This window comes from Halichoerus grypus, chromosome 15, assembly GCF_964656455.1.
Source record: "Halichoerus grypus chromosome 15, mHalGry1.hap1.1, whole genome shotgun sequence".
NCBI classification, from domain to species: domain Eukaryota; kingdom Metazoa; phylum Chordata; class Mammalia; order Carnivora; family Phocidae; genus Halichoerus; species Halichoerus grypus.
In genome coordinates, this window is record NC_135726.1 from 58,040,820 (window position 1) to 58,057,572 (window position 16,753).

Sequence of the window (16,753 nt, forward strand, 5' to 3'; positions counted from 1 at the left end):
TTATTGATTAATTTATTATTTTATTTATTGATCAATCTCTCTGCGGGGTGGGGTGGGGGAGGGACGGGGGCTGGTTGGGGTGGCTTAGCAGATCCGGACGGAGAGGGCCATCTGTCCTTGTGTCCCCAACTCCTCCTTCCTGGGCCCCCCCTTCCCCGGTTCTCCCCCTTCCTCTCACAACCTTCTGTACGGATTTGCTCTCCGGAAGGAATTCTGGTTTCGCGTGACCCTGCCTGCGTCCGTGTCTCTGATTCCGCCGGCGGCAAAAAAAAAAAAAAAAAAAAAAAATTAATAATAATAATAATAAATAGCCTTGAGCAGGGATGGCTGGCTGGCCTTGGCCTCTCACTTCCTGGATGGCCCTGACAACAGCACCAGGGCCAGACCACACCGCCCGGACTGCCGTTCACAGGGGGATCTGCAGGGAGATGGGGGAGGCCGGCGGGGGGCTGAGGCTGGGGCCCGGCTGGAGACATAGGGTGCAGCCGTCCAGGCAGGAAAAATCCACAGCAAACAGGCCGAAGAGCGTGAACAGCAGTGTGGCGATGGCCCACTCGCACGCAGCAGAGGCCGAGCGCAGCGGCCAGGCATGGAGGATGACCACTGCACCCCGGGGTCAAGGGCCACACCAAGCAGGAAGGATCCGGGAGCCCAGCTGGGTCACCGGGGCCAGGTGGCCGCTCGCGCCGCACTCGGCCCGCCCAGGCCGGAATGGCCTCCGCGGCTCCCGGACACTCGCAGGGATGCCTTCCTCCCCGTCTAAGGCTGTTTCCCAAATGTTCCCCTTGCAGGTTCTTCCTGCTCACACTGCATTCCCAACGTCCCAGAACAAGGTTCTCACCTTGCCCTTGGCCTCCCCGACCCCGTCAAGGCCCCACCATCACCGTCTCCCACTTGCCCGCCAACTGCTTCTTCCCTCAAATATGCAGGGCTTCCTAAAGACACCCCCAAGCCGGGCGCCATCCTCAGGCTATGTTGGCAACTTTCATCCCCCACCCGTGGCCCACAGGCCCCTCCTGCTCACCCCCTAAAATATCTTCCTCCTCCTGGTGACAACTCTGCCACCCACTCACGTGCCTAGCGGACCCTGGGCACTCACCCTCACCCCCTCCCTCTCCTCATCCTCATGGCCAGCTGGTCACCCTAAGGCTTATCCTGCTGGCCTGGCCCATCTCCTTCTGGTCTTGCGTCTCGCTCCTGGTCTGCCGTGTCTTCCTTTCTTCCTTCCCTGCTTCCTTCCCTCCTTCCTTCCTTCCTTCCTTCCTCACCCAATGTGGGGTTTGAACTCACAACCCCAAGATCACTGCAACAACCTTCCTGCTTCTCGGCCAAGCTAGCCCCTACTCACTCCTAGATCAGTTTAGACATTATTTCATTCATTCAGGGATTTTTAGATAGCAGATACGGGCCGACATCACCGCAGATCCCATGAATCCTAGAGCAAAGGAGAGGTGAGAGCACTCACACACAAGGTGGTTACCGCCAGAACTGGCCTTGTTCCTCCCCTGCTCATAAGCTTCCCATGGCTCCCTATTGCCCCCAGGAAGAAACTCAAGCCTTTAAAGCCTCACCTTAGCACTGAAAATCCTCATCTCAGGCCCTTCCAGTGGCCTTATCTCCAAGCTGGTTTTTCCACCCTCAGCATGCACCTGTGGTGTGTCCCCAACCTCCCAAAGCAGGTGAAAAGCAGCTAGTTCTGCAAGACCAGCTCAGAATCTGCCAGTTCTCAGACCCATCCTTGCAGAACCCCAGCCCCTATCACACTCTGCTGGCCATCTTTATGGTCCATTTCCTGGCCCCAGGGCCAAGGGATGTTTGAGCGCCACAGAATAAGGACCTTGCAGCCAAACTGATTATCAGCCCAGTTGGGATTCTAAAAGGGCCCAGCACGGGGCGCCTGGGTGGCTCAGTCAGTTAAGCAACCGACTCTTGGTTTCGGCTCGGGTCATGATCTCGGGGTCCTGGGATGGAGCCCCGCATCGGGCTCCACACTAGCACAGAGTCTGCTTGTCCCTCTCCCTCTGCTCTTCCTCCTGCTCTCTCTCAAACAAATAAATAAAATGTTCAAAAAATTTAAAAAGTAGTAATAAAATACAAGGGGCCAGCTGGATCTTATCACCAGCAGGGCCTCTGCAGAGGAGAGATGCTTGTACAGCCAGAGTAGCTAAAGGCTTGGGTGAGGGGCCAGCCCTTCCCGCCTCTTCAGTGGGATTCAGTCTGCTGCGCTGGGAAATAGGACTGCCCGTTCCATTTGCTGAGATAATCCCAAATAAGCAGATGTCCCTCAGGCAGCCAGCACAGGACCTCAGTTGGTTTCCTGGTAGGCTCTTCTGAACACCAGCAGCCTTCTGGCCTCCCCTGCATTCTCCCCAAGGAGGAGATCGGTCCCTAAGGCTGAGTTTGCAGCCTCTTTCCTCTCAGGGCACTTTATCAGTAATGACCATTACTATGATCAAAACAACTCCATTTTACAGATATGGAAACTGGAGCACAGTGATTTGAGTCACCCGGAGGCGTGCCGGGCTGGCGGAAAGCATCTGGGCTCGGGTGACTCAGAACTGGGCTGGGTAGAGTCTCCAGCCGGTGGTGGGCATGCTGGTGAATGGTTAACAACCAGCTCCGATTTGCAACATCGGCCAATTTCTGTGTTGTGAACACTCCCACCGAGGCCCGCGGGATAATATGACAGCACCAAACATGGAGCTGGGAAGAGATAGGGACTGCCCTCGAGAGCCTTGTACAAGCTGCCTGCCTCCACCATGAGCTCCACCGTTGGGCTTCATGACGGGCCTTGGCCAAGAGACTCCCCCTCTCTGAGCCTCAGTTTCCAGTCTTCGCCAACATGATGCCCGGCACAGGGCAGGGACCCCAAACAGGCTGCTCTCGCTGGCTTGCCATCCTCCCAGGATCTGCTGGTGGCTCACTGTGCTGGGCACCGAGCTAAGCACCTCACATGTATTACTCCCTTCATTCCTTACAACTCCGGGGGCAGCCCTGTTATTATCCACATTTGAGAGCTGAAGGAGCTGAGACACTGAGAAGTTCAGCCAGTGGAGTTTCTCCCCCGGCTAGGACGTGGGGGAGGTGGGATTCGACCCAGGCTGCCTGACCCCTGGGTTGACACTTTCTATGACGCTCTAATCCTGAGGAGACTGAGGCCAAGAAAGGACAGGGCACCGCACATTGCATGGAGCCGACCCACCCCAGTGAAGAACCCCCAACGCCTGCCACCAACGCCAGTAAGGATATTGGCCACCATGAGGATGGTGCTGAGGCTGCAGAGGCCCAGGCGCAGCGGGCCGATCCAGGGGGCCCCAGGCTGGGGCAGGCTCCTCATCCTCCAGAAGAGAAAAAGCTGCAGCCAGAAGTAGAGGTTGCCCACGAATAAGGCGAAGAAGGCCCCTATCAGGTGCGTGGGCAGCTGGTTCTTTTGCTGGGAGGAAAAGGGACAAGAGTTGCGAGGAAGATAGATACACGGTGGGGGGGGGGTGCGAGACGCGAGGGCTGTGATGGGGGGAGGGGTCTTTGACCCACCCAAGAGACTGCTCACTGCTGCGGCCTCACTCCCTAATACAGGGCCTGGCACATCATAGACGCTCGGGAAATATTAGTAATAAATCTTTCATTCTCAACCGGGGAGGGGGAGGGCTGATATTGCCACCCAGGGGGTAAAAATTGGTTTTTGGAGGGCGAAAAGTTCTCATTTATTTATTTATTTTTAAGATCCTATTTATATATTTGACAGAGAGAGAGTGACAGAGCACAAGTAGGGGGAACGGCAGGAAGAGGGAGAGGGAGAAGCAGGGAGCCTGATGCGGGACTCGATTCCAGGATCCCGGGATCATGACCTGAGCCAAAAGCAGACGCTTAACCAACTGAACCACCCAGACACCCCAAGAGTGAAAAGTTCTTAAAGATTACAATGGTTTGTGCTTTGCAGATACATAATATATGTTATTTAATATTTTTTAAATATTAAAAGTTTAATGAGGGGAAGCGATGACCGGCGGGAAATGTCTTTAAAAGGCTCCTTAGGGGAGCAATATAATTATTTTAAGCAGTGGGGCACCTGGGTGGCTCAGTCGTTAAGCGTCTGCCTTTGGCTCAGCTCATGATCTCAGGGTCCTGGGATCAAGCCCTCCATTGGGCTCTCTGCTCAGCAGGGAGTCTGCTTCTCCCTGTACCCCTCCCCCCTCCTCATAATCTCTCTCACGCTCTCTCTCTCTCTCTCAAATAAATAAATAAAAATCTTTTAAAAACTTTTTTTTTTTTTTAAGAAGTTAAAGTTGAGGAGCACAGGAATAAATGAATAAGTGATGGGGAATTTTCTTAACACGTGGGAGGCAGCCTCTTATCCCATGGTACTTTCACAGGAGAGGTTTGGAGTCAGAGACATCACAATAAAATTAAATAACAATATAAAATAACCAATAGGCTTTCTCCAATCGATTGTCCTTTTGTTCTACAAATATCTACTGAACTTCAAGGCGAAGAATGTGAGTTCTAGAGTCTATGAATCTGGGTTCATTTCTGACCGCCACGAACCAGTTGATTAAAACAAAACAAAACAAAAAAACAACAAAAAAAACCCTCTGTCGGATTTGACCAAAAAGAGTCTAGCTAGAGCTCTTGGGGAGATGGATGAAAACCGACACAGTGTAAAGCCTAGCGCCCCGCACGGAGTGAACGCTCCATCTAAGAATGAGTGGCTCTGAGTAATTTCACTATTAAAAGCGGAAAGGGGCAAGGGGCGGCAGTAAATTACCCCCAATCTTCTAGGGTTCAGTGAAATAATTATACCAAGAGCCTCCCACGCGGGACTCCATTCAAACAGCGGAGGAGCTCACTTCCCTCGCCTGTCCGAGGACCCCAAGAGAAATACAAGTCCCAGAAGGCCGTGCGCGGAAGAGCCCCCACAACGAGAAGCCAGCAGCCCTGGGGGATGCTGGGAGCTGTAGTCGGGGACTCGGGCTGGTCGGACAGCCTGGCTGGGCTCCACGAGCGGATACCGTCTCACCTGGAAATTGCCCACCACGGAGGTGCCCAGGGCACACAGAAGCCCCGTCCACAGGATCAGCCGGTTAAACCATTTTCCGACTCCCCAGTCCCGGAGCTGGTGGTAACGGATAATGCAGATCCAGGCGGCTGGGAGGAGAGGGAAGTGGGCGGGCAAGCCGGGCCCAGATTCCTGGGGAGGGGGTGCGGAGAGACTGGGCGTCTAGGGGTGGGGGCCTAACCTCCACATCTGGGGGAGGGGTGGGGGCTTGGACTCCTGGGGCGGGGGCCGGGGCCGGGGCTGGGCGGGGCGCCCTTGGCTGGGGGTCGGGGTGGGGGGTCTCTCCCTGAACAGAAAGGCTGAGAATATTTACCCATAGCAGCTCCCATGTTCAGCAGCTGGCTGAAGATGCAGCTCTGAGGGGGGTAAGATCCACAGAGGCTGGGGAAGATGAAGGATCATCCTGCGGCTCCTCGGAGCCTCGGAACCCCCCCCCCCCCAGCGCCATAACTACCTGATATAGGGGAAGCCTTCGGTGAGGTTCACAGACCTGTTGGTCACGGCAAGGGCAAAACTGAAGTATAGAGACATCAAAGTGGTTTTTAACGACACCTTTTCCTTCTGTTACCCACAGAAACAAGGACTTCTAACTCCCTCCCCTTCAGACCCCGGAGCCCAGGCCCCCAGCCCCTTGCTCCCTCAGACCCAGGGGTCCAGACCCCCCAGCCCCTCCTCCCTCAGACCCGGGAGTCCAGACCCCAGCCCCTCCCAGGGGTCTCCTGCCTCTAACACTCACACGGTCCAGACTCCAGCAATAGCCCAAAGGGCCAGGAAGGCAGGCAGCAGGGATAGGTAACCCCACATGCCGGGCTCTGCAGGGGAAGAGGAGGGACCACGAACCTTTCTCTCTCTCTCTCAGGTGAGGAACCTGCCCTAAGGGTCCAGGTGCATCAGAAGGTGGCCTCCAGCCTCTGAGCCCCTCAGGCTCTGAGGCCCGCATTGGCTCCCAGGGCAGAAACAGTGGGTGAGGGTCTGGTGTGATGAGGCCAGCTCTCAGCCTGGGGCACTTTCCCTCTTGTAACAGCTGTCTTTCCATCCTGACCTCCCAGTTTTTCCAGGCTGGCCTCCCTCAACCCAGCTTCCGAGCCTCTCCCAGCCAGCCCTCCACTGCCAGCCTCTGGGCTTCCCCGGAGTGCTCACCTGTCCGAACTTTCTCCCTCTCGCTCTCCCAGTCCTGGGCCTGGGGCTGTGGGAGAGGTTGGAAAAGGAGGGGCGACGTGGGGTAGGGCTCGGGCGGTGTCGTGGCAGAGCCAAAGTCCAAGCTGCAGAGTAGTCTGACCGTCTGACCCTCTGACCTGCCGCTTTCTTCGGGACCTCACCCCCAAACCGCCACTTCCCCACTCAGAACCTAGCAGGCAGCCCCTTCGTTAGCTTCAAGGGGCCCCCAACTTCCTTCCTTCAGCTTTATAAGTTCAACATCCAAGACCCCTTCTCCTTACCAGGACCCAGATTCTGAGCCTCTAGCTCTCTCTACCCTTCCTCCCTTGGGAACCCAGCAGTCCAGACCCCCAGTCCCTTCTAGAATTCCTGCATTGGTTTCTAGCCCCTTGGCTCCAGCTTCCTAGCTCTTACCTCCTCTGGGGCCCCAGAAGCCAGGCCCACAGGTCAGACTCCTCTCTGGGTGCAGTTTCTGTCCTTAGGCTGCTGGGTATGGGGCTGTGGTGACCTGCCTCCTCCCGTCACTTGCCTTCCCCTCTCCGTTCCTCCAGGCCAGCTGCTGGAATTCCCCAGTGGGCCGGCTCAGGGTGGGAAGGGAGACCTTGGTGTCGAAATCTAACTCCGATGAAACTCCCCCCTGAAAGCTATTGCTTCCTCTGCCCTGATCCTTTCTCTGTCCCACATAGCAACCTTCAACTTTCGGGTTTCCTTCCCTCTTGCTAATCAGATATTTGGGTGTCTCCTCCTCCTGCTTCCCCTGGACCCAGGAGCCCAGGCCCCCAGCCCCTCCTCCCTCAGACCCAGGAGCCCAGACCCCCAGCCCTCCTCCATCAGACCCAGGAGTCCAGGCACCAACCCTCCTCCTTCAGACCCAGGAACCCAGACCCCCAGCCCCATCCTCCCTCGGACCTAGGAGTCCAGGCCCCCAGCCCCCTCCTCCCTCAGACCCAGGAGCCCAGACCCCCAGCCCCATCCTCCCTCAGACCCAGGAGTCCAGGCCCCCAGCCCCATCTCCCTCAGACCCAGGAGCCCAGGCCCCTAGCCCCTTCTCCCTCAGACCCAGGAGTCCAGGCCCCCAGCTCCCTCCTCCCTCAGACCCAGGAGCCCAGGCCCCCAGCCCCTCCTCCCTCAGACCCAGGAGTCCAGGCCTCCAGCCCCTCCTCCCTCAGACCCAGGAGTCCAGGCCCCTAGCCCCTTCTCCATCAGACCCAGGGATCCAGACCCCCAGCCCCTCCTCCCTCAGACCCAGGAGTCCAGGCCCCCAACCCCTCCTCCCTCAGACCCAGGAGCCCAGGCCCCCAGCCCCTCCTCCCTCAGACCCAGGAGTCCAGGCCCCCAGCCCCTCCTCCCTCAGACCCAGGAGTCCAGGCCCCTAGCCCCTTCTCCATCAGACCCAGGGATCCAGACCCCCAGCCCCTCCTCCCTCAGACCCAGGAGTCCAGGCCCCCAGCCCCTCCTCCCTCAGGCCCAGGAGTCCAGGCCCCCAGCCCCTCCTCCCTCAGACCCAGGAGTCCAGGCCCCCAGCCCCTCCTCCCTCAGACTCAGGAGCCCAGGGCCCCAGCCCCTCATCCCTCAGATTCAGGAGTCCAGGACCCCAGCCCCCTCCTCCCTCGGACCCAGGAGTCCAGACCCCCAGCCCCTCCTCCGCCAGACCCAGGAGTCCGGACCCCCCAGCCCCTCCTCCCTCAGACCCAGGAGTCCAGGCCCCCAGTTCCTCCTCCCTCAGACCTGGAAGTTCCAGTTACCTTCTCTCTCAGCACCCCACCTCTTTTTTTTCAATTTGTGGTAAAAATCACAGAACATAAAATTAACTATTTAACGTGAACAATTCAATGGCATTTTGTACCTTCCCAGTGTTGTGGAACTACCACATTTATCTAGTTCCAGAACTTTCTCATCACCCCCGAAGAAACCCCGTACCCACTAAGTGTAGGCACTCCGCATTTCCTACGGTCCCTAACCCCTGGCCACAACCAGACTGCTTTCTGTCTGCGGATTTGTTAATTCTGGACATTTCATGTGTGTTTGAGTTTTATCCACGTTGTAGCACACATTTCAGCGCTTCATCCCTTTCCGTGGCCGAATAGAATTCCACCGACCCTATGTCCCTGGGGACTTAGGAGTCTGAAACCCACCTTTTCTTCCTTGTGCTCCTGCATTTCCACGGCCCCAGCCACCTAGGACTTCAGGCTGTCAGCTTCCTCGAGGGTACAGATGAGAAAGTGAAGGTGCTGACAGACAGACATGGGACATTCCTTGAGGCCAGAGCCAGCAATCAGCGGAGGCCCGGATCCCACCCCTGCCTACAGTGTCTTCCCAGGCTGGAAGGCAGCCGCCCTTGGACCCGAAAATTAGAATACAGGTATTATATTTAAGCTGGCACAGGGCATGGTGGCCCCCAGAAGAGGAGGTGGTTAACTACCCATGGTGTCTGGTGGATTCTGGTTGTGAGGGAGGGCCAGGAAAGTCTCACAGGCCATACTTAGAAGGAGGGAGTGTGCAAGCCGCTGGAAGGCTTTCTCAGTAGAGTCCAGGTGGCCTCCGAAACCTGGCCCATGAGGTCGAATGCCTTTGTCTGCTGGGTTACTAGGAGACGTGAGCCAGGCCCCAAAGTTCTCCATTGCCATAAAGGGCTTGGACATGATCCTGAGGGTACTGGGGAACCATGGAAGGTTCTTGAGCACAGAAGACTGAGAGGAACTGACACTGTGGAGACAGGAAGGAGGTATAATGATAATAAGCATTAGCACATCTTTCGTGCCAGGCACCGCCCAGCAACCCTGGGGGGGGGGGGAATCTGGAATAATGCCAAACTTCACACTTCAGAAAGATATCGCAGAAGATCCAGAGCTTTCAAATCGGCAAGACTTGAGTTCGAATCCCATGTCTGCCACCTAAGAGCTGGGTGCCTACATGAGCTTCCAATGTCTGCTGTGACAAAGTACCACAAATTTCATGGCTTAAGACAACCCAAATTTAGGGGCCCCTGGGTGGCTCAGTCAGTTAGGCGTCTGTCTTCAGCTCAGGTCATGATCCCAGGGTCCTGGGATCGAGCCCCTCGTCGGGCTCCCTGCTCAGCGGGAAGCCTGCTTCTCTCTCTCCCACTCCCCCTGCTTGTGCGCTCTCACTCTCTCTGTCAAATAAATAAAATCTTTTTTAAAAAATCCTTAATTTAATCATAGCAAAGTCGTGTTTGCTATGTAAGGTACCCTCATCACATGTCCGGGAGATGAAGACGTACACATTTTGGGTACCACTATGCTGTCTCCCACAGTGTCCCTGGGTAGGGGGCTTCAGTTTTTTCAGTCTGTAAGATAGAGCTTGTAATATTGCCCTGGGGATGGACTTCCTGGTGGTAATAAGAAAACCATAGGCCCAAGATGGAGTCACTTATGTGAAGGGTCCCACTCAGCAAACCGGGACTTAATAGCTAACCGAAGAGTGGTTTCAGCCTCCCCGCCCCCCCCATAGTAACACTTAACTAGTCCACCTGGAGTTTCCTGGTTAGCACTAGGAAATGTACTGAGAGACCCTTCCATTCCCCTTAGGAGGGCAACCTCGCCTGAAACAATGCATTCTTTGCTAATAGTTTTCTTTTTTCTGCTCCCTATCTACCTTTAAAAACCTTTCCTTTTTTGGTAGCTCAACAGAGCTCCCTCTACTTGGTAGGTGGGATGCTGCCCGATTCATCCATCACCTAGTAAAGCCAGTTCGATCTTTAAAATGTAGTCAGTTAAATTTTTGCTATTTGGGGCGCCTGGGTGGCTCAGTCGGTTAAGCATCTGCCTTCAGCTCGAATCATGATCCACTCAAGGGGCTCCCTGTGTACACTGGACCCTGAAGGAGTACGGGGCGGGGTGGGGTGGGGGGACGACAAGATGCTAACGTGCCTCCTAGGCAGGCTCAGCTGAGGGTAAGTGGCTGCACATGGCCTTCCTCTGGGTGAGACGATACTTCACTTTCGTGTGTAGGAAACTGCTTCTGGTTCGTGGTGAGGACCATTTTTCCCAGAGAGGGGAAGCTGCCCATGCACTGGATCTCTGTTTTCTCACCTGTCAAAGCAAGAATCATAATGGTGCCCCGTCACATGCTTGTGAGGGTTCAGGAGGGAGTCCATGGGAGTATGAACATTGTCGGGTCCTCCGAGTCACAGTATTTCTGAGAAGCAGAAATACTTGGAGATACTTGGAGCTCAGAGCGTCTTGCTGTGTTATCTGGTCCTCCGGGAAGCAAATGTTGCAAGGATGTTAGCAATACAAGGGATTTACTGGGGGGGCGATGCCAGTGAGAGATAAAGGGGAGAGGGAGCAGGACTGGGCCAGGAAGTGGGTGGGCCACCTGTGGAAGAAGAGGGGGAAGGGAGCTGTGAGTAAGAAGAGCCTCAGAGGGTACAGCTCTGAGAAATCTCAACCGGCCAACAGGGGAGGTGAATTGCAAGGATTTCTTGTCACAGATCCATAGAAACAGAAAGTAGGTTGGTGGTTAGCAGGGGCTGGAGGGAGGGGTAGACGGGGAGTGATTGCTTAATCTCTTCTTTTTGGGGTGGTGAAAATGTCTTGGAAGCAGAGGATGGGCAGTTGCACAACAGTGTGACTGTTAAATGCCTCTGGATTATACTGCTTAAAATGGTTAAAGTGCTGAATTTTGTGGTGTGTGAATTTTACCTCAATTAAAAAAAGAAAAAGAGGGGCACCTGGGTGGATCAGTGGGTTAAGGGTCTGACTCTTGATTTCAGCTCTGGTCATGATCTCAGGATTATGAGATCAAGTCCCACCTCAGGCTCCGAGCTCCTCAGGGACTCAGCTTCTCTCCCTCTTCCTCTCCCTCTGCCCCTCCCCCCACTGCTTGCATGTGCACCCAGGCATTCTCTCTCTCTCTCTATCTCTCTCTCTCTCTAAAAAAATGAATAAAATCTTTTTTTTTTTTAAATGGGGGATGGGCGCCTGGGTGGCTCAGAAGGTTAAAGTCTGCCTTCGGCTCAGGTCATGATCCCAGAGTCCTGGGATCGAGTCCCGCATTGGGCTCCCAGCTCCTTGGGAGCCTGCTTCTCCCTCTGCCTCTTTCTCTCTCTCTCTCTGTCTCTCTCATGAATAAACGAATAAAATTTTTAAAAAAACATGGTATATATCCCTGTTTTAGATCTTCTTTAAGGTCTCGCAATAAGGTTTTACAGATTTTTCTTGAAGAAGTTTTGTGTATCTTTCATTAGATTTATTCCCCCTTGCTGGATATTTATAAATAATATTGTAAGCCATATTTATTTAATTTTTATTTTAGAACTTAGTTGTACAGAAAATGGTTAACATAGCAGATCTGAATCAGCTATCGTGGTTGCAAGGTTTGCGTTTGTCTTGTGTCTGGGGACTTGGCTGTTGAACTATTCTGAGTGGCTCACTGTGCCTGGATTGTTTATGCAAACCCTGTGGTTAATGCTGAATGCCTGTTTTCCTTCTGGGAGTCTGGAATTGTGGTGCATGCTAGGCCAACAGTATCTATATGATCAGTCATCAATAAAAACCTTGGGTGCTGGGGCGCCTGGGTGGCTCAGTCGTTAAGCGTCTGCCTTCGGCTCAGGTCATGGTCCCAGGGACCTGGGATCGAGCCCCGCATCGGGCTCCCTGCTCTACGGGGAGCCTGCTTCTCCCTCTCTCACTCCCCTTGCTTATGTTCCCTCTCTCGCTGTGTCTCTCTCTGTCAAATAAATAAATAAAATCTTTAAAAAAAAAAAACAAAAAAACCTTGGGTGCTGAGTTTCTAATGGGCTCCCTTGGGCAAAAACATCACACACATTTTGCTGCATTTTTTTTTTAAGATTTTATTTATTTATTTGACAGAGAGAGACAGACAGTACAAGTGGGGAGCTGCAGGCAGAGGCAGAGGGAGAAGCAGGCTCCCTGCTGAGCAAGGAGCCTGGGATCATGACCTGAGCCGAAGGCACACGCCCAACCAACTGAGCCACCCAGGCGTCCCTTTGTTGCATTTTTTTAAAAGATTTATTTTTTTTTATTTTAGAGAGAGTGAAAGCAAGAACATGTGAGCAGGGGGAGGGCAGAGGGAGCGGGAGAGAATCTCAAGCAGATTCCATGCCCACCGTGGAGCCCAACTCAGGGCTCCATCTCACGACCCTGAGATCATGACCTGAGCCGAAACCAAGAGTCGGATGCTCAACCGACTGAGCCATCCAGGCGCCCCACATTTTGTTGCATTTTTGTTTGGGGAAAGAGTGAGCTCTGTGTGATCCTCGTGAAGGGAGAGAGCATGAGGAAACCTGCCTATGAATCCTCCAGTCTCGGCCTGTGACTTTTCCCCTCTCCATTTGCTGTAATAAAGCTTAGCCACGAATACAACTCTATGCTGAGCTCTGTAAGTCCTAGTGAATTTTCAAACATTTGGGGGGCTTCGGGGACCCCCAACACACAGGTAAAAAGATACGCAATTGATGTTTGTATATTGATTTTGTATCCAGAGCCTTGCTAAATTCCATCCTTAATTCTGATATTTTATCAGGAGCTTCTTTTGGATCTTCTAGGTACATAATCATATCTGTGATTAATGGCAGTTTTGTTTCTTTCTTTTCAATTCTTACACCTTTTATTTTTTTCTTTTTCTTGCCTCACTACAATGGCTATGTCTTCAGAACAGCATTGAATGCAGTGGTAAGGGGATATCCCTGTCTTGTTCCTGATTTCAAATAAAAAGCTTTCAGTGTTTCAATATTAACATGAATTTTCTCTGTATTTTTTTTATTGTGGTAAAATATACATAACATAAATGTTATCCTTTTAACCAATTTTAAGTGTACAATTCAGCGGCATTAAGCGCATTCACACTGTTGTGCGACCATCACCATTGTGCATCTCCAGATCTTTCTCATCATCTCAAACAGAAACTTTTTACCCATTAACTAGTAACTCCCCATTTCCCCTCCCTCAGCCCCTGGCAGCCACCACCCCACTTTCTGTCTCTATAAATTTGATGCTTCCAGGTACCTCCTGTTAGTGGAATCACACAATATTTTCATGTGTGTGTGTCTGGCTTATTTCACTTTCCAAAATGTTTTCAAGTTTCATCTACGTTGTAGCCTGTGTCACAATTTCCTTTACACATTTTGTTTACTCATTTATCATTTGTAGATGTTTGGGTTAGTGCCACCTTTTGGCTATTATGAATAATGCTGTGATAAACATTCACGTACAAGTTTTTCTTTCTTTAAGATTTTATTTATTTGAGAGACAGAGAGCACGAGTGTGGGGAGGCACAGAGGGAGAAGGAGAAGTAGGGTCCTCTCTGAGCAAGGAGCCTGACGTGGGGCTTGACCCCAGGACCCCGAGATCATGACCTGAGCTGAAGTCAGACCCTTAACCAACTGAGCCACCCTCTTTCTTTCTTTTTTTAATAGAAAGAGAGACAGAGCACGGGGAGAGAGAGAATCCCAAGCAAGCTCCATGCCCAGTGCAGAGCCTGAGGTGGGGCTCAATGTCACAATGCTGAGATCCTGACCTGAGCCAAAATCAAGATCAGATGCTTAACTGACTGAGCCACCCAGTCACCCCCTCCCTTTTTTTTTTTTTTTTTTTAGGATTTCATCTTTAAGTAATCTCTACAGCCAACCCCGGGATCACGACCCTGAGATTAAGAGTTGCACGCTCCACCCACTGAGCCAACCAGGCGCCCCGACTTATATTCTAGATTACAAATCTTTTATCAGATATATGATTGGCAAAAATGTTCTTCCATTCCATGGGTAACAGTCCTTTTCTGAGGGCCTTCTCTGTCCTTCAGGGTCAGGCTGCTTTCATTGTTATTTGTTTAATCATTCATTAAATCTTTGGCAAATGTCAGAGATGCGCCGGGCACTGCCCTTGATGTTGGAAACTCAGCCGTGAACAAAACGAGGGTCCCTGCCCTCTTAGAGCTTCTGTCCTAGCTGGGGAGGACAATAAACAAGGAGACATATAACGTCAGGCAGGGGTTGGTGCTATGCAATACCAGTTTGTAGGTGTGGGAGCTCTGTAGGCTCAGGGCCTTACATTGGTTTAATGCTCTGCTGTTACCATCTTGAAATTCTTAGCCAGTTTTGAACAAAGGCTCTGCATTTTCATTTTGCTCTGGGACCCACAGATTATTATGTACCTGATCCTGGGGCTATGAGGCAACAGAGCAGAGTAAGGGGATGGCTGGGGTAGTTGGGCTCCTCCAGCCAGGGCCCTTAGGGAAGGTCACCTTGAGGAAGTGACATTTGAGCAAACACCTAAAGCAGGTGAGAGAGGGAGCTCTGTGGATAGTTGGAGGCAGATTTCCTAGCAGAGAGGACAGCAAGGAAGGGCCTTGCTTCCAGCAAGGAGGCCAATGGGATTGTAACGGAGTGAGCAATTCAGAGTAGTTAATAATTAAGATCAGAGGAATAATGGTGGAGGGATGTTGGATTTTTTTTTTTTGATAAATATTTTATTTATGCATTTGAGAGAGAGAGCATGAAAGAACGAGCAGGAGCAGGGGGAGGGGCAGAGGGAGAGAGAGAAGCAGACTCCCCGCTGAGCAGGGAGCCTGATGTGGGGCTCAGCCCCAAGGCCCTGGGATCATGACGTGAGCCCAAAGCAGACACTTAACTGACTGAGCCACCCAGGCGCCTAGGATGTTGGATTTTAATTCAGATGCCTATCAATTAACTGTAGTGGCATAAAACAATAAGAATTTGTCATCTCACACCGTTTCTGTGGGTCCAGAATTCAGGAGCAGCTTAGGTGGCTCGCTCTGGCTTGGGGTTGCTCTTCGGGTTATAATCAAGATGTCGTTTGGGGCACAGTCTGGAGACAGAAGGATTGTTTCCAGGGTGGCTCACTCACATGACACTCAAACTCTTGGCAGGAAGCCTCAGTTCTTCTCCGGCTGTTGGCGCAAAGCTTTGGTTCCTTGCCACATGGCCTTCTCCATAAGGTGGCCTTGATGACCTCTCAGAATGTTGCTGAGTTCCCCCAGAGGAGTGATCCCAGAGATAGCAAGGACGGAAGCCATCATGTCCTTGGTGAGCTGGCCTTGGGCATGCCATCATGTTTGCACTGTCCTTCGCATGGCACCGGTTCAGCCCTATTCAGAGTGGAAGGATGTGCACAAGGTTGTGAAGTCTCGTAGGGGTGATGGTCACTGGGGGTCATCTTGGAGGCTGACCACCAAGGTGTGAATTCATTGCTGAACTTTGAGCATGATGATGATGATATAGATAGAGTTATGTGCGTACGTATACGTAAGTATATATGTGGATATAGGTGTTTATAAACTAACATACGGTATGTAATACTTATATTTTATTCTTTTATTATATACATCTGGTCATTACACAAGTCATACATGAAAACAGAGAGACAGTTTCCCCCACAACCATTTATTTTTTTCCCAGCTTTATTGGGGTACGATTTACAAACAAAATTTTATATATTTGAAGTATATAGTAGGGGTGCCTGGGTGGCTTAGCTGGTTAAGCGTCCGCCTTCGGCTCAGGTCATGATCCCGGGGTCCTGGGATCAAGCCCCACATCGGGCTCCCTGCTCAGGGGGGAGCCTGCTTCTCCCTCTGCCTGCCACTCCCCCTGCTTGTGCTCTCTCTCTCTCTGACAAATAAATAAATCTTAAAAAAAAATAAAGTACACAGTATAATGGCTCAATATACATACACACTGTGAAATGATCACCACAATGAAGCTAATTAACACATCCCTCACCTCACAGTTACCCTTTGTGTGTGTGTGTGTGTTATGATCTACTCTCTTAGCAATCTTCAAGTATACAATACAGTATTGTTAACTCCGGCCATTCATTCATCTCATAACTATAAGTGTGCACCCTTTGTCCGACATCTCCCCTTCCCTCCCCAACCCCTGGTAACCACCTTCCCACTCTCTGCTTCCATGAGTTCAACCTTTTTTTTAGATTCCACATACATGTGAGATTGTGCAGTATTTGTTTTTCTCTATCTTATCTCATTCAGCAGCATGCCCTCCAGCTTCTTCCATATAGTTGCAAATGGCAGGATTTCCTTCTTCCTCACAGATGAATAATACTCTATCATGCATACATACCCAACATTTTATTTTGTCATCGATCCATCGACAGACACTCAGGTGGTTTCCACATCTTGGCCGTTGTGAATAATGCTGCAGTAAACACGAGAGTGCAGATATCTCTTTGCAATAGTGATCATTTTCTTTTGGTATATATCCAGAAATGGGATTGCTGGATGATATGGCATTTCTATTTCTAATTTCTTAAGGAGCCACCATACCATTTTCCATAGCAGCTACACCAACTTACATTCCCATCAGGAGACACGAGGGTCCCCTTTTCTCCACATCCTTGTCCCCAATCATGTAATTTATATATACATATCCCTTTCCCCTCAAAATATGGTCACCCTGAATTTATGGTCTTATAACAAGTTTTGGGAGTTACTAAGCCCACAACATCCCTCCAGCCTGTGAATGTGTGGTCTGAAGAAGCCACCTGCAAAGGTGTTCTCTATGGCCTGCTTCTCAAGCATTCCAGA

At 51.8% G+C, this 16,753-nt stretch overlaps 1 protein-coding gene and 1 long non-coding RNA gene across 2 annotated transcripts; one reads left to right on the forward strand and one right to left on the reverse strand.

The window, feature by feature from the left end:
• Positions 1 to 105: 105 nt before the first annotated feature.
• TMEM150B (transmembrane protein 150B) lies at positions 106 to 6,898 on the reverse strand. Its single transcript, XM_036096899.2, has 8 exons — positions 6,629 to 6,898; positions 6,197 to 6,242; positions 5,793 to 5,868; positions 5,511 to 5,570; positions 5,370 to 5,437; positions 5,018 to 5,145; positions 3,250 to 3,433; positions 106 to 603 (listed from the first exon to the last, which is right to left on the reverse strand). Exons 3-8 carry the CDS (start codon positions 5,858 to 5,860, stop codon positions 407 to 409), a joined length of 705 nt encoding a protein of 234 aa, XP_035952792.1. The 5' UTR covers positions 5,861 to 5,868; positions 6,197 to 6,242; positions 6,629 to 6,898; the 3' UTR covers positions 106 to 406.
• LOC144380244 (uncharacterized) lies at positions 4,999 to 13,767 on the forward strand. The gene is made up of 3 exons (XR_013444218.1): positions 4,999 to 5,119; positions 8,388 to 8,576; positions 13,614 to 13,767. It is a non-coding gene; the product is annotated as an uncharacterized LOC144380244 (long non-coding RNA).
• Positions 13,768 to 16,753: the final 2,986 nt, after the last annotated feature.

Bases quoted from the DNA above. Each gene is read 5' to 3' on its own strand.
- TMEM150B (XM_036096899.2), bottom strand. From the start codon at position 5,860: ATGTGGGGTTACCTATCCCTGCTGCCTGCCTTCCTGGCCCTTTGGGCT. The intron at 5,438-5,510 runs GTAGTTATGGCG...CATCTTCCCCAG, and splicing joins GAAGGCTTCCCCTATATCAG to CCTCTGTGGATCTTACCCCC. The intron at 3,434-5,017 runs GTGAGACGGTAT...TTTTCCTCCCAG, and splicing joins CCGTGGTGGGCAATTTCCAG to CAAAAGAACCAGCTGCCCAC.